The sequence below is a fragment of the Scomber scombrus genome, chromosome 12 (genome assembly GCF_963691925.1).
Source record: "Scomber scombrus chromosome 12, fScoSco1.1, whole genome shotgun sequence".
Classification (NCBI taxonomy): domain Eukaryota; kingdom Metazoa; phylum Chordata; class Actinopteri; order Scombriformes; family Scombridae; genus Scomber; species Scomber scombrus.
In genome coordinates, this window is record NC_084981.1 from 7,835,842 (window position 1) to 7,859,938 (window position 24,097).

Sequence of the window (24,097 nt, forward strand, 5' to 3'; positions counted from 1 at the left end):
TTTTTTTCTTTTGCATTGTGCCTTTGGAGTTCCTTTTAGTAATTTCAGCTTTTCACTTAAGTACACAATGATATTCCCTATGATATAAATGAGATGAATTGACTAAACTGAAAAGGAGAGGTGCAATCATAAGAGCAGCGATGGTAATATGTTTTCCCCCACTCAGTGAGAGTTACTGGAGCTCCTGAGAAGCCCCTGCTGTCCCCTCTGCAGCCCAGTGAGCTCCAGTGCTTTTCGCTACATGCAGAGACATTGATTGGAGAGCGATTGCTGTGTGAGTGACTGGTGTCCTGCCCCGAGGCTGCAGCAATGCATCACTCCACACTATCCAGTCACACAGAGATCCCACACTTTAACACAGCCTTCAGCTTCGGACACACTTTCTTAAGCGGGGAGAGGCACAGCTGGTCTTTTCCAGTAGTTTGCTGGTTTTGTTCTGGTAACTATGAACAGATAGAAAAACTGCGGGTGTCTGCTGGACAGTTGTGAAATGTTATTAATCCACATGGTGTTTTTTGGGATGCATCTCATCATTCAACTAAAAACCCAGTGCAATACCTCCCAGGAGTTCATTTAAAGCTGTTCCACATGAACACCTGTTTTCAAATGACTCTTTTAAAAAAAGTCTAAACTATAAGTGTAAATAAATCTCACTCACTGATGCTGGATGTGAGATCACATCTATTTCAAAATGCATAAATAAATGATTACAAGCCATTAGAACACACCTGATACCCTTTTGGGGGTGGGAAAAACTGCGCCTGTACCTTTAAAATGGACCATTACACATTTAATGATAATTGTTAATAATTTTTCCCCCGCAGAGTGTTAATGAGATGACTGACCTCCTGTTAAATTATGCTCTTAAATTTCCTGTAGATGCTGCGCTGCCTGCTGCTGCTGCTGCGGAAGTGGCGGGGCAGTGACTAGTGAAGCAGTGACCCCCACCACCACCACCACCTCCTCCCTCCCACACCTCCACCTCCACCCCCCCACCCATCGGCCAGCCAGCCAACCAACCAGTCAGCCCATCAGCAGCAGCCACCGGAGCCGAGCGCAGCAGCATGTCTATGGGACACTGAGGACTTCATCTGGCCGCCCGCAGGACACGCTCTGGTTTACTCGCTTCCTCCTGCATTTATTTTCATCGCTTTGATTTTTTCGATTTTCGATTTTTGACTTTTTGCATTTTGTCTTCTACAAGGGAACTTTTTTTTTCAATTGCGTTTGCGTTCAGAAACTTTCACTTATGGTTCGCGAATATGGGGTCAAGTTGTGGTTTCTCTCGGGGAATCATCGCTGTGCTGCTGCTGCCACTGCTGCTGGAAGGTAAGCTTCATCATCAGCTTCATCATCAGCTTCACTGTTAGACCCGGTGGAAAGGTTGAGTTTTAAGGCTTTGCATGCACTAAAGTATGCTTTCAAATGTATTGTGGCTTTCTTGAAAAAAGATGGAGATGCCAGTCTCCAGGCTATTAAAATTTTAAAAATGAATTATTTATAAATAAGTGTTTTCTTAACATTTCTAATACTCTCTAATAATCTGTCTGCATCAGTTATTATTTAGAGCCCTCTTCCTCTCTTTCCTCTCTTTCCTCTCTTGCCTCTCTTGCTCTCCTTTTCAATCAGAAATGACTTGTTGTATGAGCAGCACAGCACAACAGCAACTAAAATATGTTTGGTTTTGGATGCACTTTAAATTCATAAAATGTATGATTCATTGTAAAACTGCTATCATGGGGGGAGAGAAAAAAGACCAAGAGAGGAGAAAATGAAGAGAAATGCACAGAGGGAAAGATTTCTGAACTGCTTCAAACCGAGCCAATGACCTTAAGTCTAGATGGCAACACACATTGAAATTGTCTGCTCATGTTCAAAACTCTATTACAACATATTGTGAGGCTGAGAAGTGTCCGAGAAGTGTCCGAAATGGCACGAACGCAATGCAAGCGTTGTGTCAGGCTGCAGAAAGTGATACTTGCATTGTGTGCTGGTTGTTATGCGTGGTATGGCACAGTGGAACCTGGAGTCAAATGAATACAGCCATATATCATAATATTATAATCCCATTCACAATCCCACAGCCCAACTGTACCAACACTGTCCTCCCATGCAGTCTATATTTAAAGTGTCCCTCATAGCTCAGGAGTGTGCAAATCTCAGTGTGCAGCAAGCATGTCAGATGTGATGCTCGGACAAATATAGGCCATTGTGTGGAATTCCTGAATTTGTTAGTGGACTTTAAAGTGGTCTTAACAGTGCTTTCATCGGGGTCGTGGAGTGTAAAAGTAAGATTGTCGTCACTGTCTTCGAGTGGGATTTAGATGTGAGGAAGGAGTACATTTTCATGTGAAGGGGTCAGTGCTATTTCATGTCTGCAAAAGTGGAGTTACTGATAAACTACAGGCCGACGTAATCGCCCAAGGGAGCTGTTTCCTGCAGTGTTGTTAAAATGATTAATGAGATTTTTAAGGTGCCACAGTTGTTTGTAATGTCCTCTGATTATTTTTCATTGTGACAGCAGCTTTCTGTAGTTCTCATCATTCACAAGGACTGTATGATGTAGAGTCACATCACACATAAAGTATATGATGCTCAGTCATACGCTGCATGCATTTACATCTCAGCTCTGCTTTGGTCTACAAGGATTTGTCAGTGAAGCAGGCATTTCTCCCTGATATTTATAGATGTGCACAGTTGGTCCAGTTCGATTTCGAATGTCAAGGACGTGATGGTAATTAAATGGGCGCTGAAATCTACACCCTACGTACACGCCGGCATCCCTCACCTGCCTGTTTGTTGCAACAAAAGACCTACACTTGTTCAGAGGGGAGAAGAAGCGAGCCGCGGGCAGGTGTGCAGCAGCTGTTCCTATCTCTGGGCAAACACTGGCTGTTTGTTTTCTTTAGGAAAATATCGCCTGTTGTACAAGTGCACACACACGTTTAGATTGCAGGTCGGACTTTAAACTGCCCTCAGAATGACACACCAAATTGGTTTTGCTGTATATGGTCAAGTTGATGATTTTGTCTCGTTTTTGGAGGATGCTTTGACTCCTGACATTATTAACAACAGAGCCATGTCCAGAAGCTCTTTTGGTGAAAAAGATCACAAAAAAGTCTTATATGCCAATGATGTCTAACTCTTTATAACTAATCCAAAGACATCTATACGAGCTATTTTGGAGGTAATAAATCAATTTTGTGAATTTTCTGGGTATAAAATTATTTTCTGAAGTCTTGCATTCCTTATCGCCCCACCCCATCTCTATTTAAATGGTCGCTCAAAGGTTTTACTTACCTGGGGTTTTCGATCACTCCATCTCTAGAAGCAATGATCTTTTAAAAAAGTAAGACATCTTTTCCACTTTCTATGTTGGAAAGGATCACCTTACATATGAGTGAATATTCTACTGAGACTTCTTAATCGTTTAAACAATTCGCTTAAACAATTAAAAGGGTAAATGTCTAGTTTATTTTGGACAAAGGAAACCATGATTGAAAATGGCTGAGTTACAGATGTCTTTGGAGAAGGGAGTTTCAGCTGGTCTAAACGTTAGTCTCTATCGGTTGGCTGCACAGCTTCGTTACATAGCTGAGTGCATTGATAATGACCCACAATCATCGTGGCTGGATCTGGAAACATTTAAAGCAGGTACTATCCAGTCAAGTTTTTTTTTATTTGCCTTAGACTTGAGGAAAATTAAAAGTGTTGTGGATAATAACATCTTAATTAGAACAAGTCTGTAAGCCTGGCAAGCACTAAGAAAGCTAGAGGATCGCACAAAAACACTGTCTTCCCTGGCTCCCATACAGTGTAGCATTGATTTTGCTCCAGCCTGATCAGATGGAGGATTTAACATCTGGGGAGACAGAGGAATTTTAACTGTGGGATATTAATTTGATTAAGGAGTGATTCTTTAATATGAACAGCTCCAATAGAAGTATGGTCTGCCCAGAAATCACTCCGGATACAAATTTGTAGCTTTATTCAGAATCAAAGCAGTCACCTCTTTGACTGTCAGACTTCACAGATAGGATGTGTACTCCTCAGCAGAGGCAAGAAATCTGTTTTTGGTCAGTGGTATGCTGAACCTTGCCAGTAACATGACTTAATGTGAATATTTACAACAAATGTGGAACAACTTCAATTTCACAGATGAAAAAATGTGGGAAGAAATATGGCAGTTTGTGCAGGAAATCTCCATATGTAATAGAACCAGAGAGACCCACCCACCACCCTCCCTTCCAGGAGTCTAGGAGAACCTACGTGGCTGGAAAAACTCATGAAAAATCTCAGGGTTTGGTTTGTCCATTCCGGGCTACTGTAGAAACATGGCGGTGAAACATGGCGGCCTCTGTGGAAGATGACCTGCTCTCTATGTAGACACAATGATTATCAGTTTCAGCTGATTATACACTCATTAAAACATACTTATGAATATTATACTCCATTTCTGCCAATCAATGTCACTAAATCTTACACAGTGGTCCTATAAAGGGAATGACATTACATTATTGAAATTGGCAAAGTGGCTTTTTTTTTTTGGTCACAAAAATGGGATATTTATTTGTTATTGATTTTTATTTATTTATTCTTGTGTTTTGTTTTCTGAATTTACTTTTTAAAAATCTAAATATTTTTAATTTATTTATTTTATTTGATTATTTCTCTTTTTTTCTCTCTTGGGGCCAGATACATAAAACTCTGTAGATTCATAACTAAAACTGTGTATACATACAAAGTCAGAAATATGCATATGCGTTGTTTTCGTCAGATTTATAAAGTTATGTGTACACGTTTCTGTTTTTTAAGTCTCAGTCGTTGAGGAACTGGGCGCACGTGCAAGAGCATTACCCCCCCACAATTAGTCTTAAATATATGAAGACACGCCCTGAACCACCCGTTTTCATATCAACATGATGTCTAAGTACACCTGTCAGCGAAACAAACGGGAAAGAAGGAGTGCCGTCTCACCGATTGTGTTGCACCGGCGAAGTCCTCCAACAGCAGAACAGCTGTCATTACGCACGGCGCGCGGCTCTTTACCGTCCATGTCATTAATCCATCACATGGACTGTAAACCATCGTCAGCAGTGAGATCTCAGAAATTTAATCAATGATAAGTCTCTATAGCGCTCATGTCTAAACTGACTTTTACAAGGCCTGTCATAACTAAAAATAAAACAAGAATATTAAGAGAAAAATAAAATGTTGACTCGTGAAGATTAAACGAATAATCGAATCAATCACATAAAAGTAATTAATCAATATTACGCACATAAATGTGCCCTTCATTGACATTTTTACAAATCTACTCAAATTTTACAAAAACAACGTTTGGTTTCCGTTTCTCACCTTTATATGTCATCTACACCTCATCACATCACCTTCAGATCGCTTTAGAAAAATAACACGTGTCCGCTGGTCTGAAGGGTGCGTGAGTAGCACACATTCTGTGTTTATAAATACCAGTTTATGTGTGTGAAATGGAGTGTGCATGTTTTTTTGTGTGTACCCATCGTTTATGCATCTGGCCCCAGATGTTTAGTTGCTGCATTACTGTCCTTATACATTTACATACACAGATGCCATGACATTTTCCTCAACATGTTTGTGTGATTGTGTGCAATCTTATCTTTGAGTATAACATATTGCTGTATGAGATGTTTTAGGGATCTAAGTTATATTCAGTTATTGTGGCCACTTTGTTGGATTTGTCTATGTTTGTGTTTAAAATGCAATATAAAAAGTGCAATATAGCTCTTTAAGGAAGTTATCAAACTTAAGTATGTAAATGCATCCATGTTCATTTTCTAAGTGATTAAATTATGTTCTGATGTATTCCATAAACTCTAATATGAACTATGTGAAGCATGATATGCATTCATTAACATTCAAATGTTTTCATATTGGTTAGACTCTGAGCAATGGTGCAATATTTGTTTAGGATATAAAACAAAACAAAAGATGCAATAAGTAAATGTGGTTATTCACATTGTCACTGCTCCAGATTACAGGTTACTGATTAGTTTAGTGTTTCTTGCTGAGGTAATCAAACAAAGGAAATTGGCAATCAGCGCTCACTATAAGAGTGATCAGCATTTTAAAATGTGGCTAGCAGAAATGTGACGTTACCCTGCACTTAGAGGAAAAGTAGAAGAAGGAAGACAGTTCAAGACATAAATCATAGTGAATTGGAGGCTGGAATACCTCTTTGCTTCTGGAGTTAAAGATTATAGAGTATGTAAAAGTGTTTTTAGCAAGCAAGTTCCAAGGCACTAAAATATTTTGGTTAGTCATGGTTTTGATAAGATTTGAATTTTTGATGTGAGAGGAAAGCTTTTGGACTTTGGTGTGCATTTGGAGATCGTACTGAAACAACTTGGAGCCTGGCTAATGATTAGACTAGTTTAAAGAATTGATGAGGGCCTACACTGTGGGTTGGCAGCTTTGCAAAGATAAAAAAAAATCTTTAAAGTTCAAACTCACTGGTACCTTTCACGACTAAACAACTCGACAAACCTGATGAAAGCCTTTATCGAAATTAACCAAATCCTTTTAACAGACACTCACATGTAATCCATCACTTCCACAAGAAGAGGCACAGATGTTTTCACATAAAAGCATCGACCAGTTTACCTTACGCCGTGACCTTGCTACTGTTTCGTTGACCCTGCTTTGCCATCTGACCTTTGAAACCTTAACCAAGTGGTAATCTCCAGTGATGACTGTTGCGTCCCAGAGGAAGCCGTGTTTGCAGTCCCTTTAGCTGCTCCTCCATCTCCTCGCATTAGAACGATCATTTTCATCAGCATCTTTGCTTTTGAGAGGGACCAGACCAATAAATCTCATTTGATACATGCTGCTATTTGATTTAGTTCCTTATTACATTACATGATTTAGTAAAGCTTCTGTCTTGTGTTGCCCATGGAAGCATTATAAATCTTGTCAATTGTCCACTCTTGCTGTCACTACGTCTCTCTTAGTATAATTGGAAAACATCATGTTTCAAGTTATTTGCTGAGGAGTTTGTCTTTTATATCATATTGTGTAAACAGCATCACATCTCTTTGTGTCTTAGGGAGAAAAACAAGCGATTTTTAGCCGTAAACCAATCAGCTGTTACTGATTATAACCCACCTTTCAGTGGGTCCGAAGCAGGAAATGTGTCTTTTTTAATTTAGCATTTTTGGGGATTTTTTTCCCCCAGTGTATTGCTTTATAAACAGGCCTCACCATGTGATCTAAAACCACAGAATCATTTTCCCACTCCAACATCTGGCCTTAGGTTCCCCTCCACCCAACTCACCCCAAACTCCCTGGCCTCTAAATGGATAATAAGCAACAACTGGTATAACTCAGAAAAAATGTCAAGACAAAAAAAAAGAAAGTCAAAGCCATGAAGTTAATAGACAAAAGCACAGACATCAGTAAAAACTGTGCATCATCTCTCCAACTTTTATCAGAATTAGAGTGGTGATGCAGCAGTTTCAGGCTTTCAAAGTTTGACAGTTTGTACTTCAATTATAGGTCCTCCTGCTGCCAAATGTTGCATTTTTTAAATAGCAAAAAATTGGCAAAAATACACCAACTCGTAAAGTTTTTGACCAAACTGGACCGATGTTTTTTTAATGTCATATCTGATTAAGGGACACTGCCCAGCTCATTATTACTGCTGTTGGTAAAAGCCTTAGTGTCAACCTCTCATGGTGTTGCTGCTGTTGCATGGATGCTGCTCCTACCTGTCAAAGCTCTCTGCCTGATCCTCTAGTCAGTTCAGGGTCACACTTCTTCCTCATGCATGGTTAGAATCTAATTTGCTATGTTGAAAGGACAAGGAGACATTGATTGAAATTTTGGCCTCGGGGCATTTAGCCCTCTCGTTTCACATGGGCCTTGACAAGTTATTTTCCAGTTGCCTAGTGGTGCACGCTGTGTTCGACCCATCATTTACTACAAAACAAAGAGCTCATTTGAATCCACATGGTGTATCAGACTCAGATCAGGATGTGAGTGAACTTATTTTGGAGTTTAAAGGTTCAATGTACCCTCTAGTGAAAAACTAATTTATAAAGTAACAAGCTCAAAATTAATACCTAATTCCCTGTAAAGCCCTCTAGTCACAAAGACAATGTTCCCATCACTCTATGTCCATTTGTTTGATCCTTCACTTAACTGAAGTGGGTAAACATGCTGGAAATTATTTTTCCACCAGCCTTTCACTGCTCCCTCCACCTGCCAGCGTAAGAAACTCAGCACCCTCCATCCCCCGCCACAAAGCAGCTTCCCTCCCTTTGTTCTATAATGTTATCCATCAGATTCACAGTGAAACCTGATGTGGTGACAAAGAACATGACAAGCAGTGCAGAGACTAGTAGCACAATAAGATACAGCTCAGGAAAGAGAGTCCCACAATTATATTTAATTTATTGGAATTATTTTTTTTATTTGTTCGCATGACAGACCTCTTGATACAATGACAGTAATATTTAATATGAAGTTTGTGTCAGGTAGCCTAAACATACACTGTAGCTACATGCCTAGCCATGTGGTCAGTCCACCATTTAGTCCAGACTCAAATATCTCACCAATTTCTGCCATTGAAATTTACTGAAACTAATGATATTCCTATCAGCACAAACAGTAGCCTGCTTTGTGTTTTGTTTTTTAGTTTTATAGCATGCTAGCACACTAAACTAAGATGGTGGACACTGCAAACATTATAACTGCTATATACAAGTATATTACCATCATCATTTTGAACACTGTCAGCATGCTGATGTTAGCATTCAACACAAAGCACCACTGTGTCTTAAGTACATCCTCACAGAGCTGTAAACATGACTGCACACTATTTGTGGGTTTGTTTCTACTACTAATGTTCGTAGAGACTTCTTTATTTGGAATGCTGTTAGTAAGGGGAAATATCAAAGAGGTAAAAAAGGTTAACACTGGTAAGATAGCATCTAGTAAACTGAAACCTTCATTAATGTAAATACAAATCACAGTACTGCATCTTGCTATGGGCTCTAATGTCTTCTGCCTGCATCTGATTAGTGAATCTGATTACTTTTTGGTACTGCTCTGATGAGAATAGAGATGTTTTATCAAGGCAGTCTAATGAGTCTTGCGTCAAACTCAAAGTCTGGAGCTGTATGATGTACCTCATGTTCAATTTTTGATGCCACTGTCATTCCCACAGGAATTCTTAAACTGAATTTGTACTTGCAACAAACCCCCAAGGACATGTTCTATTAGATTTCTTGATGACTGATGAACATGCTTCATTGGATCTCAGCTCTTGTATTCTCTGAGGGATAATTGGATTACATTATGGGGTAATTGATTATTATGTTACGGTATGCACTACGGTAAACTGACTAAACTACCTCGAACCTGACTACCTCCTCCAAACTGAGTCAGGCAATGATCAGATATCGCACTACTCTGATGAAAAGTTTGATGACTGTCATCATGACAGGAAATGACTTTCTTCCCTTATTAAACCTCATTGTTTTGAGATTGAAAGCATCACAATGAATCTAGGCTATATTAAATCTACCTTCTGGATCCAGTGTGATACTGTATGATGAAGCATTCATGCATACTGGCACAGGAAACCAAGAGGGAAAGATTTCAAAACATCATGATCAATAATAGCTTTCATAAGTGGAATTATGGCTCAATGTGCAGCTTTTTAGTTAATTGAATCCTTGAAGAGAACGATTCCCATAACTGTTACATCTTTGGGAGTAAAGTAATCATGATAGGTTTCAGAGTGATTATGATATTTATTGTATTTATATCGCCTTGATATCACTGGGTGAAATGTGCCTTAATGCTGCTGGCTGCAGCTACTTTGTAATAGATGATGGGTTATTTGAAAGTGTGGATATTGATGGACCAAATTGTTGTGCTGGCTGTGAAATTAAACCCATACATTAGATGTAATATTTCTATGGCCATGCACGTAGACAGCAGCGTCGCCTAAAAGAGTGGGGCCTTATTACGTGCAACAGGGATGATTGCAAACATGCAGCCATCGGCCTTTCTCCCCGTCTGCCTCATCAGTGGAAAACAATCAGCATCACTGTTGATTAGTACGGTTATTGATTGGTCTGCTGCCAGATACACGGCCTTTCCGATGGGTCGTTACTAGGGGCAGATGCAGCGTACGTTGACCTTGGGAGACGGAGGGCATTGCATGGGCTAAGCCCTTTCTGCTGGAGCGCCAGTCTGGGAACAAGATCAGCGAGGGAATGAATCATAGAGCAGATACGACAGTCACTTTTCCTGACCTGCCATGCTGTCGACGGTGATGTTCACTGAGGACGTCTTGGTGGGAGGTGTGGATCCATGGTTTGTTTAATCAAGACTTCCACAGAGGTAGATTAGCAAGCCGGTGGGTTACTCCAGCACATGAGCTCATAGCTGGTAAATCTATCAGCCCAAGCACGCATTGAGCTAATTGAGTTCCCGTCTCTGTCTGGGACAACGGAGAGGGCGTCCCACCCTATCAGCTCAGACCAGTCCGAGACACACTGTGGTCTGTGGCTGGCTGAGCCCCACGGTTTCAGATTTTAAGATGAGCGTCTGTCCTTTTTGTCCTTCCACAGTTAAAATATGAGACACAAGACATAATGAACTCATGGAGGCTACACTCATCAAGGACAACCAGGGAGAGGATGGCGTTTTTCTGTTATTGCGGGGTTTTCTTCACTTGCTTCAGCGTTGAGTTCAATTTCATTATCCACTCAGCAGTAAATGATATCTATTATAAACATGGATTGCTACAAGAGTCCTCCTGTTCAAACATTGTCTTTGTTTGCAAAATTACTTACTCATGCTTTTGAAGAAATGACACTGTATGTGACAGCCCAGCATCAGTTTTATGGGTGTCTGAAGGCTGTAAATAGCCTGTTTATGATGGTAATGTTTGCACACATTGAGTTATGTCAGGTCATATCTGTTCCAAACAACAGCTTATTGCTCATCTACATGTCAGGGTCTCAAAGTAAGAATTTCCCAGCAGTCCCAACACAGAAATTAAACAAGAACTGCATCTTTTAATATTTTCCTGTCATTAACCCTGCATGGTCAGAGGTGAAACATCATTACAATCTGTGTTACTGTCATTCTTGTGCATCATTTAGGGATGGTAATGAGTCATGCCTCTGAAAATGGTCATCATGGCATCACAGACCATAGATGCCATTTGCTTGGAGAGGCCTGCTTGATCCATTCAATTAATTAGTTTTGATATAAACTGCTTGCTTTCTGTTGGCTTCGGTCCTGGAAAGAAATTGAATTTTGAATGATATAAACGAATTGTGTTGCATGGGGTCCAGCCACTGTGGCTTCAAGCCAAGGTTAGCATTCATAAATACGTTCAGCTCCCACTGGTTAACACGTTGGACCCTGTAGTTTTATTTGTAGAGCTGCTGTCATCTGGTCTGTTTGATTTATGACGGTGTCACGTGTCAGATTTCTGTATATAAGAAAACATTTTTATTTATTAATTTTAGTGCTGAAGAAAAAAGTGGATTTTTCTAGCTTGTTAAAAATACATATAAACCTAGGATGTTTAGCATTTTGTTAAATTAGTGCAGACATCAGTCTAACAATAAATTGTGATCATGATTAAGCTGCAGTTTTCCACTCTGACAGATTTGGGCCTCACTCAGAAAGATAATGGCTCCCTCTAATGGCCATAATAGGTATAAATTAGACCTACCATGGATGTATTATAAGAGCTCTTACAATACATCCAAGAGACCTACACATTGTATAATGTCTTTCACTTTGTTTCCTTTTTTCCTATACTGTGTTGTGGTAGTTATTAACATTAAATAAGCAGTTCTAGTAATAAACAGTTAGTAGTTATACCCACCATCATTGAACCAGTTTGTTTTCCATCATGACTTCCCAGTAGCTTTAAAAGTGAGGGAGACAAACTTTAATATAATGACGGTATTTATCCACATTAAAAAAAATTAAAAAGAAGAATGCCGAAACCACTCCTTGCACTTTTAGTTTAACTGAAGAGGAAAGTTTGAATCTTATTTTCATAGTCCCTAATTCTGGTTTGGCATCCACAGCTGGATCTCTAAAGCTTGGTAACATTACAAAATTCACATTGAATGACATCCTGTACTATCCAGGCCAGGCAGAAACAAACATTTCCTTGTATTTAACCTAATTTTAATGATGGCTGCACACCACATCCACTCCTGCACATGGAAGGATGCACATCTTTTAAAATGTTTTCTTATATGAATGTTAATATCTAAGGAAACATAAAATCGATAAATTACAGTGGTTGCTTTTTTGAAAGTGTCCACTCATCACCTACACCATTTAAAGATGTAAATAAGAAGTATTATAGTGTTTTTTTAAAAGGCTTGCCAATCACTCTTTTGCCTCTGTGTTATCTTTCTGGGTTGATATTCCCTTTGAGCAGTTGTGATTCATTAGTGATTTTTTCTTTCAGCAACACAATCCGAAAATCATGTGGCATCTAACACATCTTAACACTTAACTGTGCTCAAAACATAGAAAGATGGATAATCAGTTATTGTGCCGCAGGAAATGTGTTGTCACTGTACTTATTCCGCACAGAAACATACAGATAACCACATAACATTCATCCCCCCCTGCTATATCCCAACACATATACTGTACATAAATCTGCACACACATTCATAGATGATTCATACAACATTAACCGAGGAAATAAGAAACCACTTTTCTGTTGTATCAAAAAGCTGAGACACATAAGGTCTTAATCAGGAAACTATTTTCAAGCAAGAACATGAATGTTTCTGATTTGTCTGCAATAGATTTAGGAAATAGATCATTATCTCCAGGATCTAAACAGCCATGAAACTGACTCCCATCGTCCCGGCAGGCTGAACAAACAAGTGGCTCGCTGTTTGTTTTTGTCTCAGGAACACGTTTAATAAAAAGCACTGCAGCCTCCCTGAGTGTATCTCCATCCTTCAGGAAGGACGGCCTCATTTTATCCATCAGTTCAGCCTCCTGTCATCCAAGCCCCGCTAAATTAAATCAATGTCTGAAACCAGAGCCGAGGCCTCAACTGCACCAACAGAAATAGAAAATCTAGTTTTGCTGTCTGCTAATGACATTAGTGCGCTCCCTAAATGGTCGCCTACCGTCGTCAAAGAGGAACATAACAGGGATATAATTACAGGAGGAACACTCACATCTCCATTTTCCTGTAAAACACACAGCCTGCTTTAGCTCTTTATAGATTACCCCACCACACACACCCTCTGGCAGGTAATGATTCATTTCTCTTCCATATCATGTTATCCCTTGTAATTAAACTTCTCAAGGTGAACACAAGGAGAATCGGAAACCACATGTTATTGACCACATGAGAAATTCATTAAAAGAGCTGCATAAGTGTCATTTGAGCCCTCCTTTCAATTTCCGTGAACAGGAGAGATGAAAGATCAGAGGAAAGGGGGATAAAATGAATCTGTCATATTCCATGTATATGTTAATTTTCATTCAGTGCCTAGACAGCGTTCTTAGTGGGCATTGTTGCCACAGTTAAATATCCTGAAAGAGATGTCTGATAACTGCTGTTATCCTCCTCTGTAATAAGACAGGGTCTCAGCAGTAATGTCAAGCCTCATTTTTCTGTTACCACAATGTTTTCCTTGAGAGTAATATAACCAGATCCCCCTGTCATTCACTTGGTTGCCTGTTTTTAAACATCTGGCGATTTCATGTCTTCTCTCTGCAGGAGCTACAGCGCTATACTTCCCTCAGAAGAAGTACATTGAGACGGTTTATGTTGGCCAGACGGCAGGGACGCCGATCCTCCAGATCCACGCCATGCTGGACAATGACTCTGAGCAGCCACATTACTACCTGTGCTCGACGAACCCCTTCAGAGGACCGTCCTTCAATTCCTGGTTTAGCCTGGATGTCAACACCGGGATACTATCTTTGAACAAAACCCTAGAGGAGAGCGACTTTGCTTTGCTAAGTGAGTTGGATACAAGCCTTTTAATAGTAATATATGGTCCCATTTTAGTGATACGCTGCCAGGTATCCTCTACACATGAGAGTAAATGAGTTTACACTCTTTGCATACTAATAATGCTTTGGCTCCATGTTCAGGTTTCTGCCTTTAAGATGATAATGTAATTGCATACAAGCAAAAAAAAGAGCTCAGTCATCAGGACTAGCACTGCCTGAGATTAAAATGCCTCTTTGTTTTTGTTTTTGTTCTGCATCTCATCAGATCAAAATTCATGGTCTGTGACGAAGTTGGACCTGCATGCCATGGTGTTACCTAGCTTCACCAAGAGGTCCCTGTGCAGAGGCGCCCTTCGAATCACCCTGGACTTTGTCAATGCCACAATACCGCAGTGTGCTCAGACAGACATGAAGGAACTGTGCTTCCCTCACAAAGACGCCTCCAACCCCCACATCACAGAGAACAGGTTCCCCGGGGCCTTGCGGCAACTCCGACGTCTCACCAGACTCAACATCTGCCCCAACTACACCATCTCTTACAGCGTGGAGTCAGGTTAGAGACATTAAATTACACCCATACCGCTTCTTACTCAGTATATTTCAAATGTTTTATGGCTTTAGACACACACTCACCTGCTTTTTGTGTTTCCCTTCGGCTGCAGACACACCAGCACCATTTGCTGTAAATGAGAACACCACAGAGCTGATTGTGACGGCTCCTTTAGACCGAGAGGAGAGTGAACGTTATAGGCTACTGCTGGTTTGCACAGTTCGGACAGAGACGCTCATCACCAAGGTGGAAACTTCACTGGATGTTTTTGTCAACGATGAGGATGATAACGCACCATATGTGAATGGAACAGACACGGCAGATATTGTCATCAGCTACAATCGGACAAAGGTGAGAAGACTAATTGATGAATGATTCTCATCAATTTTGTTTAATATGTTGTTAGTGTTGTTAATCAAAAGTATGTCAAAAGTTTTGACTGGTACTGTAAATATACAGATGTTGTGGTGCACATTTAGAGACACATGTATGTAACAATTCAAATTGCTCTCTGTCCTGTCTTTCTCCAGGGTGGCTCCTTTGGTACCTTGTTTGTCTTTGACAGGGATTTAACCCCCATCTATTCCATAGACCAGGGTCAAAATAAGTATGTGGGAACCTTGCTCAACAGCGATCCATGGATAAAAGACACATTTGACATAAAAGGCACCTTCACTGAAAAGAAAGTTGCTTATGGTGGCATTCGAGAAACCGTCCACGACTACCGTAAGTGATCTATTCTAAGTGTTACTGAGACAGGTCTGTTTTTATGAATACATTACTGTTAAGAATAATTTTCATGTTTTTTCCTGGACTTTAGATCTTGTCCTCAAGAGGAACTTGTACGCGACTGAGAATCGCACCCTGCAGCTGGACTACCTAGTCAATGACACCACCTACCCCGGTCTACAGGGAACAGTGTTGCTGCACTTCAATGTCACCATCTTATCTGTCCAAATTCGCTTCGCCAACGTCACGCATATGTTCGCACTGAAACGCAGGGCTTCTCTTTATGCACAGGTACTTGTGACAACTTACCATACAAATTCAACTTCCCTGTTTTGAATCACCTAGCCACACTTTGGCAGGAAGTGTGAGTGTTAAATCCTACTGGAAAAACAATCTCAACTCAAGGCCCACTTACTAACTTGTTCCTGTAATTCCAACCTTCACGGAGCAGATAGAGTTTGCTCAGCACTGGAGCACTTTCAGGACTTTTCATCCATGTTGACTGCAAAAATTGAGCTTGACAGGATGACAAGTTAATCTGCTGATGAAGACTATGTAATATGGTCATAAGCTCCAGAACAAGCGAGTAAGTGGGCCTTGAGTTGAGCTTGTTTTTTCAAATGTTGTATCTAATGGTCAAGAATCAGCTGTCGAACTAGCACAATAATGTTTCTCATTGAAGTACACTCAAAGCAGTATATCACATTATTAAGCAAAGCTATTAAAGCGCACACATGAAAATAAATGAAAATGCTAATAATATGTGTTTGGGTGCTTTCAGTACACAGAATAACCCACACTAAAAGCCTCTTGACCTGTAGATGCATCACGTCAACATGTTCAACAGGTTTTAAGATAATAAAGTTGTCCACCAGAGGACCTAAAAAAATAATAAGCCTAATACACAATTTTAAAAGACACTAAAGGTCAACAGATGGTAAAAAATGGATCCATATCTGAGGTTGTTTGATGCAGCAGTGGGTTTTGCTATCATAAAAGGAAAAGATTGAATCTGAAATGTCTTACAGGGTAAATGTTATGGACAATAGAAGAGCTATAATCATTTTAATAGATAAAATCCATGACTCACTCTTGAACATACTGAAAGACGCCACCTGCTGGCTAAGCACCTGCAATTCACTAATCAGTGTCTCTAAGATACCAATGAAAGTGTTTCACTGTGTAGCCTAATCCTTTGACTTAAATTACCTACTGTCATTCAAATGTTTACTTTTCAACCCTTTTCCTTCTCAGGTTGGCAGAGTCTGTGTGGAAAACTGCCAGCAGGCTGATGGCTTCATTGTCACATACCGGCTCGAGGTGCCAGATAAGAACGCGTCTGCTGATATGCAGTCCTGCTATGCAGCCATAAGCATCACCCAGGCCCTCAATGAGATGTGGGGACTGCTCTATGTGAATGACACCGAAGCACTGCGCAGGCCTGAGTGCAAAGACCTGCAGTACATTGTTATAGCCCAGGAAGAGTACACACAGCTGGAGACTAGCACTCAGATCCACATCATACTTGATAGTGACGGTAAGATGCCTGCAAATATACTATAACAGTGTCTACTTTCTATTTTACAGGTGTTGTTTTTTTGTTTTTTCTTACTGAAGTTAGATTTAATTCTGTAGTATAATAGTAGTAAACCAGTGCAGTAGTAAGACAGTGCAGGGTTGCACAGATGTATTCCTACATTATTCAACAGGCACACATCTGCTGACTCTTCTCCACAGTTTTCCCCTCTCCCAGATGCCTTTTAATAAATAGGTTATGTGTTTTTTTGGCACTGTTGTACACAGCAAGCAAGGCCAGTCAGGAGAGCCAGCAGTTCCTGTCCTGTGCAGAAAACAGACGGCGAGGAGACTGTGAGTCAGCCCGAGGCCTGGGGGCGACGACGGGGAGATGCCAGTGGAGGCAAGGCACAGAGAGAGGTGCGTATACACCATGTAACAGATTTAAGATCAATGAATGTTTTTTTAATTAAATGATGAGACTGTAGATTAGTTGAACTAGAAACAAATGAGATCCTCACAGGGAACATGTTTTCTTCAGTGGTGGTGAAACAGATACATTGACCAGATCCAGCATGTGCATCCTTTTCATTAACATCCTTTGTGCAACAGGAAGTAACAACAGTCGGGAAAATATGGTCTTAATTATGATAAACACAAGTTCGAACAACACCATATGATGGCAACAGCACATGGATGTATTGATTTAAACTGCTACATGCTGCGTGTAATTCCTACATCGGGACGAGCAAAACTGTGACAGTAAAACAAAAGTGGTGTAGTTATTAATCTGTGCGCATGTGGTTTGTCATCTGGTTCTGTTTTCCTGTTAACACTTTTCTCTCCCTTGTGCTCATATTCCAGGAATATCTGAAAATTACTCGACCTGCTCCCCTGACCTGGGAACTTGTCCAGACAGCTTTTGTGATGCTGTTGAAAGCAAAGATGCATCAATATGCCCACAAGATTGCACAAGTAAGAAAAAACAATGCATTGCTTTTTTAAAATGACCCTGATGGGTTTCTGCCAATATTTAAAGATGGAAAACTGACTGTCGCATTGACTGTGTTCGCATTTTTCTGTCCATGAAGAGGAACCTGTAATCGGAGGTCATGAACGAGGCCTGAGGAACGGCATCCAGGCCGGCCATGGAACCTGCTACTGCTACTCTCAGAAATGTTTCTGTGAGCTGGATTATGAAGAAGGTGAGTCATTACAAAAATCTCTGTAATAAACTGAAATGCTGCCTTCCCGAAATCATACTTCCTGTCGTCTCAAGAATAAATCAGGGGTGCTCTTGAAAAATGACAGTATTGTGCAATATCCTCTACTCTGTCCCCTCCAGAGGTGATATGTGACGATGTGTGTAAGACCATCATTGCCACGGCTCTGCTCCTGTCCTTCATCGTCTCCATCCTCCTGTCCTCATACTTCATCCACCGGTACCACAAGAACTCACCCAAGCCCCCGATAGCATCGGCTGAGATGACTTTCCGCCGGCCGGCTCAGGCTTATCCGATCAGCTTCCCTGCTAACAACCTACGCAGAGGCTCACAGGAATCCATCGAGACAGACACCTTCAAAATACCTGTAAGCTGCTCCTGTGACGTACTTTTCTTTTACAGTAGTACATTGGGCCAATTGAGAAGTCAGAAATGACATTATGTTGTTTCAACAGGAGGATCCAAAGTGGGAATTTCCTCGTAAAAACCTGGTGCTTGGCAAGACTTTAGGAGAAGGAGAGTTTGGGAAAGTTGTCAAGGCAACGGCATTCAGGCTGAAAGGAAAAGCTGGTTACACCACTGTGGCTGTGAAAATGCTTAAAGGTAAGACGAGCCAAACAAAGAGCAGACAAACTGGGAAGTGATGGTGATATATGAGGAGTGACTGTCCGAGTAGATGAATGGTTTCATCATTTCAATCCCCTCTTCTCCTCCATTACAGAAAACGCCTCACATAGTGAGCTGCGTGACCTGCTGTCAGAATTCACTTTACTGAAGCAAGTCAACCATCCGCACGTCATAAAGATGTATGGAGCGTGCAGCCAGGACGGTAAGACTTTAGGTCCTCCTGCAATCCTCGGTCAGGGCATGTGTGTTGCAGATGGAGTCTAAGCTGTGTTTCTCTGAATAGGTCCATTGTACCTCATCGTGGAATATGCCAAGTATGGGTCACTCCGCAACTTCTTGCGTGAGAGCCGGAAAGTTGGCCCAAGCTACATGGGAAGAGACGCCAACCGAAACTCCAGCTACTTGGAGAACCCAGACGACAGGGCACTCACAATGGGTGATCTGATCTCCTTTGCATGGCAGATATCAAGAGGCATGCAATACCTGGCCGAAATGAAGGTATGCGTCTTTTCACTTGGAGGTATTTATTACCGTTTGTGAAGAAAAGGCATTCAAATTGAGTATTTTGGTCCGACAGCTTGTCCACAGGGACCTGGCAGCACGAAATGTCCTCGTGGCTGAAGGACGAAAGATGAAGATCTCTGACTTTGGCCTTTCAAGAGATGTGTATGAAGAGGACTCTTATGTTAAGAGGAGCAAGGTGAAGAAATAGGGACAGAAAATTACTCATTTTGGTGCATTTTCTACAAGCTTTCAAGTACAAAATTAACAACAAGTTCTCTCACTGTTTTCAAGGGCCGTATACCTGTAAAATGGATGGCAATAGAGTCCTTGTTTGATCACATTTACACAACACAAAGTGACGTGTGAGTACAGTCGTCATTTAAAGGGAATAGTTTGACATTTTGGGATACATGCTTAATTGTTTTCTTATTGAGCGTTAGATGAGAAGATGGATACAGACATGACAATTTCTTCATCTAATTCTCGGCAAGAAAGGAAATAAGTGTATTGCCCAAAATGTTAAACTATTATTTTAAGCAGTTACACAGATTATTCCATTCACTGCTTATTAAAATATTCTTATGAGCTCTTGTGTTTTCTTCCAGCTGGTCCTTTGGTGTGCTGTTGTGGGAGATAGTAACACTGGGAGGTAATCCATACCCAGGCATTGCTCCTGAACGCCTGTTTAACCTCCTGAAGACCGGCTACAGGATGGAGAGACCAGAGAACTGCACGGAGGAAATGTGAGCTCTACTCTGTTTTACTTTACAGCATCTCCTCATTTCTGCTGAGCGCAATAACTCACCTCCACCACATTTAGACAGCCAGCCATGGAAAATGACTCTCTACTGGGAGAATTAAATGATACTTACTTCAACCAATGTAAAAAAAATGTTTCTTTCTGCAGGTATAACCTCATGCTACGTTGTTGGAAACAAGAATCAGACAAGAGGCCGACATTCTCAGACATCAGCAAAGAGCTGGAAAAGATGATGGTGAAAAGTCGGGTATGGTGAAGCTATCCAATAAATCATGATAGGTGATTCATGTTCTTCCACAGGAAAGAAGTAAGGGGTAGTAATTAAGATTTAAGATGTTTAAAAACTGTCAATAAATATGACATAGGATATAGTAACAAAATATAAAAAGCGATGTATATTAAGCACATAATATAAAATAGTATTACAGGACAAAAACTTAAATCATTGAGATCTGGCAGTGGGAAGTTAGAGATTTCTGCTTTCCTCTTCTCTTTGATTTGCAGTTGGCCCAAAAAATGAGCGCTGTATCGTTTTGGCCGGACAACATGTCCTCTTGTCAACTTGCTGTTTAGAGCCATACACACACACACACTGCTTCAACTCTATGATCTATCACTCTTCCCAAACCCTTTATATACCATAATTAGCCCTTAAAGAGCAATCCTAAAATGTGGCCTTGCAGAGTATAATCACAGAGCATACCAGTCAGGCTCCTGCTGTTAAAGGGAGGCTATATAAAGAAGCCTTTAAGGACAGAGGAATGCAGGCATCCCAAAATACAGCAGGCTAGTTTTATCAGAAAGAGTCAGTGTACAGGTCAAGTCAATAAGTAAGGCCGCACATTTCTTTCTGCATGTGTCTCACCTTTAGCATAAGCACACTCAGCCTTTGCATGCCTTAACTCCTCTTTTCTGTAATCACCCTAATCACATCTTCATCTGCTCTTGTCAGGATTACCTGGACCTGGCGGCTTCCACGCCAGCCGACGCCTTGCTGTACGACGACACCCTCTCTGAAGAGGACACACCACTAGTGGACTGTAATAACGCCCCTCTCCCTCGAACCCTCCCCTCCACATGGATTGAAAACAAGCTCTATGGTAGAATTTCCCATGCATTTACTAGATTTTAGAAGCAGGGCACACAAGCTCTCTTTTTTGGCAAGTTGTGATTGGCTTTCCGTAGTCAAGTGTGTGTGACTGTGATCTAGGCATGCCTTTCGCTGATTAATGCTGTCATATCTCCCATTTCATCGTAAATGAGAGGCTCAGTGACAAAAAAAGATCTTGTGTCTTGCATTTTTTGGTTTTTATTTGGACCTGCTTCTAATGTACATGAATGCTGACCAAAAAATGCTCCATTTGTAAATACTGGATATACCCTTCATCCTAATTTATACAGTTCACACTCACGCTTCACTTCATTTGTACATAGCTCAATTTCTCATTCCATCATACTCCCATGTCATTTCATTATATTTGTTTGCATTGAGGGAAACAGTGTGACATTTGAAACAGGTCCTCGCTGAATCGATCACTCATTGTGGTTTGATTTCCAGATTGTCTTAAATTTCGTGACTTTCTAATGTATATAAGCTATTCATCTATAATGATTCCACAGTGCTGAACAGAGGAACAGTAAGGCTTTTGAATCCAACTCTTGGGTGACATTGGTTATAAGTAAAGAACATATATAGATATAGACTCTCATTTGTTGTTAAATTCTCGGGCATAAGCAACATTATAGCCTTGATATGTTATTAAAAAAAAAAAAAAAGTATGATCTCTCACTTATATACAAAGCCATAAACGTAAACTTTTAAGGGTCAAATCAGGGCTTTCGTCAGAGATCGGCACTACAGAGTTTGATTTTAGAGCCTTACTGTCTGCACGCTGTTTGTCTTTCACTGAGTGCAGAAAAATGATATGTTCTCATTTTTAGGCATGTCATACCCGAACTGGCCTGAGAAGAGCCCGGTACCACTCAACAGACATGATGCCACTAATCCAGTCTTTACAAGATATGCCAATGATAGTGTTTATGCAAACTGGATGGCTTTGCCTTCACCTGCTAAAGCTGTGGACAAGCTTGATAGCTAAAGACAAACCAACACTGTAGAAAAGATGACTAATCGGTAGATGTGTATATTTCTATGAGACTGTACATATACAATCTGATGCTAAAGTTGGTTCCCCTTTATTTCTGTTGCACGGGTATTCAGCGTTTAAAACTGGGGTCTTTCTGCTGCAAAACCAGCTGGATCAACATAGACCATGCTTCATTCAGCTCTTCAGTATGTTAATTATTACCTCACGGTCATGTTGGCCAAGTTTGTATCACTGCATGACTATTGTACCAGATTGTATGTCAGTGTCAATGTCTTTTAAGTGCCTGTGCCGCTTCTACAATAGCCTCCAATTATTAATGTGCGACTGTGAAGATCGTGTTCCAGCCCAGGAATTAAAGGGGACATCTTTACCATCACCTGTTGTAGACAGCTGGGATTGAGGGGACAAAAAGGAAAATGCTGAACTTGTTCTGGAAATGTAAAGTTTGTACTTCAGAGGATTGTGCACCTCACAATGTCAAAGACCCATTTTGTGTTTTCCCAACATGATGTTTCAAAACTGTTCTTACCAAAGAAAAGTAACACAGACATGTCGAGTGAACGGTTTTCTTGCTTTGTTCTTGGGTTTGTTTTAGTTTTTTACATGAAATATATCAACTCATGAGTGCTACTCCAGTATAAGGACATGAAACTTAATGTAGATTGTGATCATGTCCCCTGTCAAACTACAGTTCACTTTTTCATTCACTGTCATGGAAATCTTTGTGGGAAAGATGTATGATTATGTAAACTAATGAGTGTTATCATTGTTATGTTATTTGATTATGTTCCAATTAATAATAAACATTAAAAATGTGCAGTATGTCTGTCCAACTCATGTCTGTTGTGAAACCATGGAGATAGAAAGTGCCTAAAAAGTGTTATTTTTATTTTTTACAATGCTTGGCTGATTTATGTGAATAACCTTTTATTAATGTCATTATATAATGGTTAGATTCAGTTCAAGTTCTGCTCATATTCATTATATACTCTAATTTTCAGCAGTAGTTTTAGATTATTCCACAGTAGCCAATTGATATGTTGATATTCTATATTGCAGAATAATGCAATATGCAAATTATAATGCAAAATGTCATAACTGGCATACAGCTACACTATGTGCCTTTCCCATTTGCACATTTGCACTGAGTCTCCAATCTGCTTCACTTAACCTTCTGGTTGTAAGTAACAAGCTTATTTAGAAAAAAAATTAATTATAACATTAAATTTAAAGGATAATAGATGGTAAGCAGGTTGAAAACACCACCGGGACGATAGTAGTTATGGTATAAAACATAAAATATGTGTAATAAAAATGACATCTCTTATCCCTTTCTTCTTCTTCTCTTCCTATATTAGGACTTTGATCATGGTATAGTCTTGATAACAATAGATAAGTAACTCTGTATCAGCTGGTTGACTCTTTTGTGACTGAAACACTAACAAAACATATGTCAAATAAAGAAAATCTGTGTGAAATATTGACTGAAATAGCTCTGTGATAGCCTGGTGTCTCAGTGCTTTCCACATGTTGCTTGCTGCTGGATATGCTCCAGACTACTGCCACCCTTTATGGAAATGAATAAAGGAAACAAATAAAAGAATGACTAAAAATAGATCCTCATGGGAACATTTCCCACCAGTCCCCACATAGTGTCAACAGATCCCATGTTTAAACATTGAACAAGCAATCTGTCTCATTGAGTCCGCTTCATGGTTAATTCAATTTAGAAGTTGTCAGCCAGTGTATCATTACAGATAAGAGGTTTGTCTCAACAGTTAACCAACACAAAACATGACAAAGGTGATAAGAGGAAGAAAAGAAATATATGGGGACTTTTTCCATCTTAACGCTTATTATTATTTTCTTTAAGTTATGTGTTCTATGTTATTAACAGTGTTGGGGAGTAACTAGTTACATGTAAAAGTGTTACGTTGTCTAATTACAAAATAAATGTAACTGTAATATGTTACAGTAACTGAGAAAAAATGTGTAGCTATTAAATTACAGTTACTTATGAAAATGTTGATGATTACAAAGGGGGTTACATCTGAAGTCAGACCTTTAA

The 24,097-nt window shown here is 40.1% G+C and overlaps 1 protein-coding gene across 1 annotated transcript; it reads left to right on the forward strand.

Annotated features, from left to right (window-relative positions):
* Positions 1 to 1,022: 1,022 nt before the first annotated feature.
* ret (ret proto-oncogene receptor tyrosine kinase) lies at positions 1,023 to 22,846 on the forward strand. The gene is made up of 20 exons (XM_062429966.1): positions 1,023 to 1,329; positions 13,775 to 14,020; positions 14,279 to 14,566; positions 14,676 to 14,914; positions 15,094 to 15,289; positions 15,384 to 15,583; positions 16,547 to 16,829; positions 17,096 to 17,227; positions 17,672 to 17,782; positions 17,899 to 18,012; positions 18,153 to 18,397; positions 18,486 to 18,633; positions 18,752 to 18,859; positions 18,941 to 19,155; positions 19,235 to 19,357; positions 19,453 to 19,523; positions 19,767 to 19,904; positions 20,069 to 20,168; positions 20,874 to 21,021; positions 21,863 to 22,846. The coding sequence occupies exons 1-20, from the start codon at positions 1,263 to 1,265 to the stop codon at positions 22,018 to 22,020; spliced, it is 3,330 nt and encodes a 1,109-aa protein (XP_062285950.1). The 5' UTR covers positions 1,023 to 1,262; the 3' UTR covers positions 22,021 to 22,846.
* The last annotated feature ends 1,251 nt before the right edge of the window (positions 22,847 to 24,097 follow it).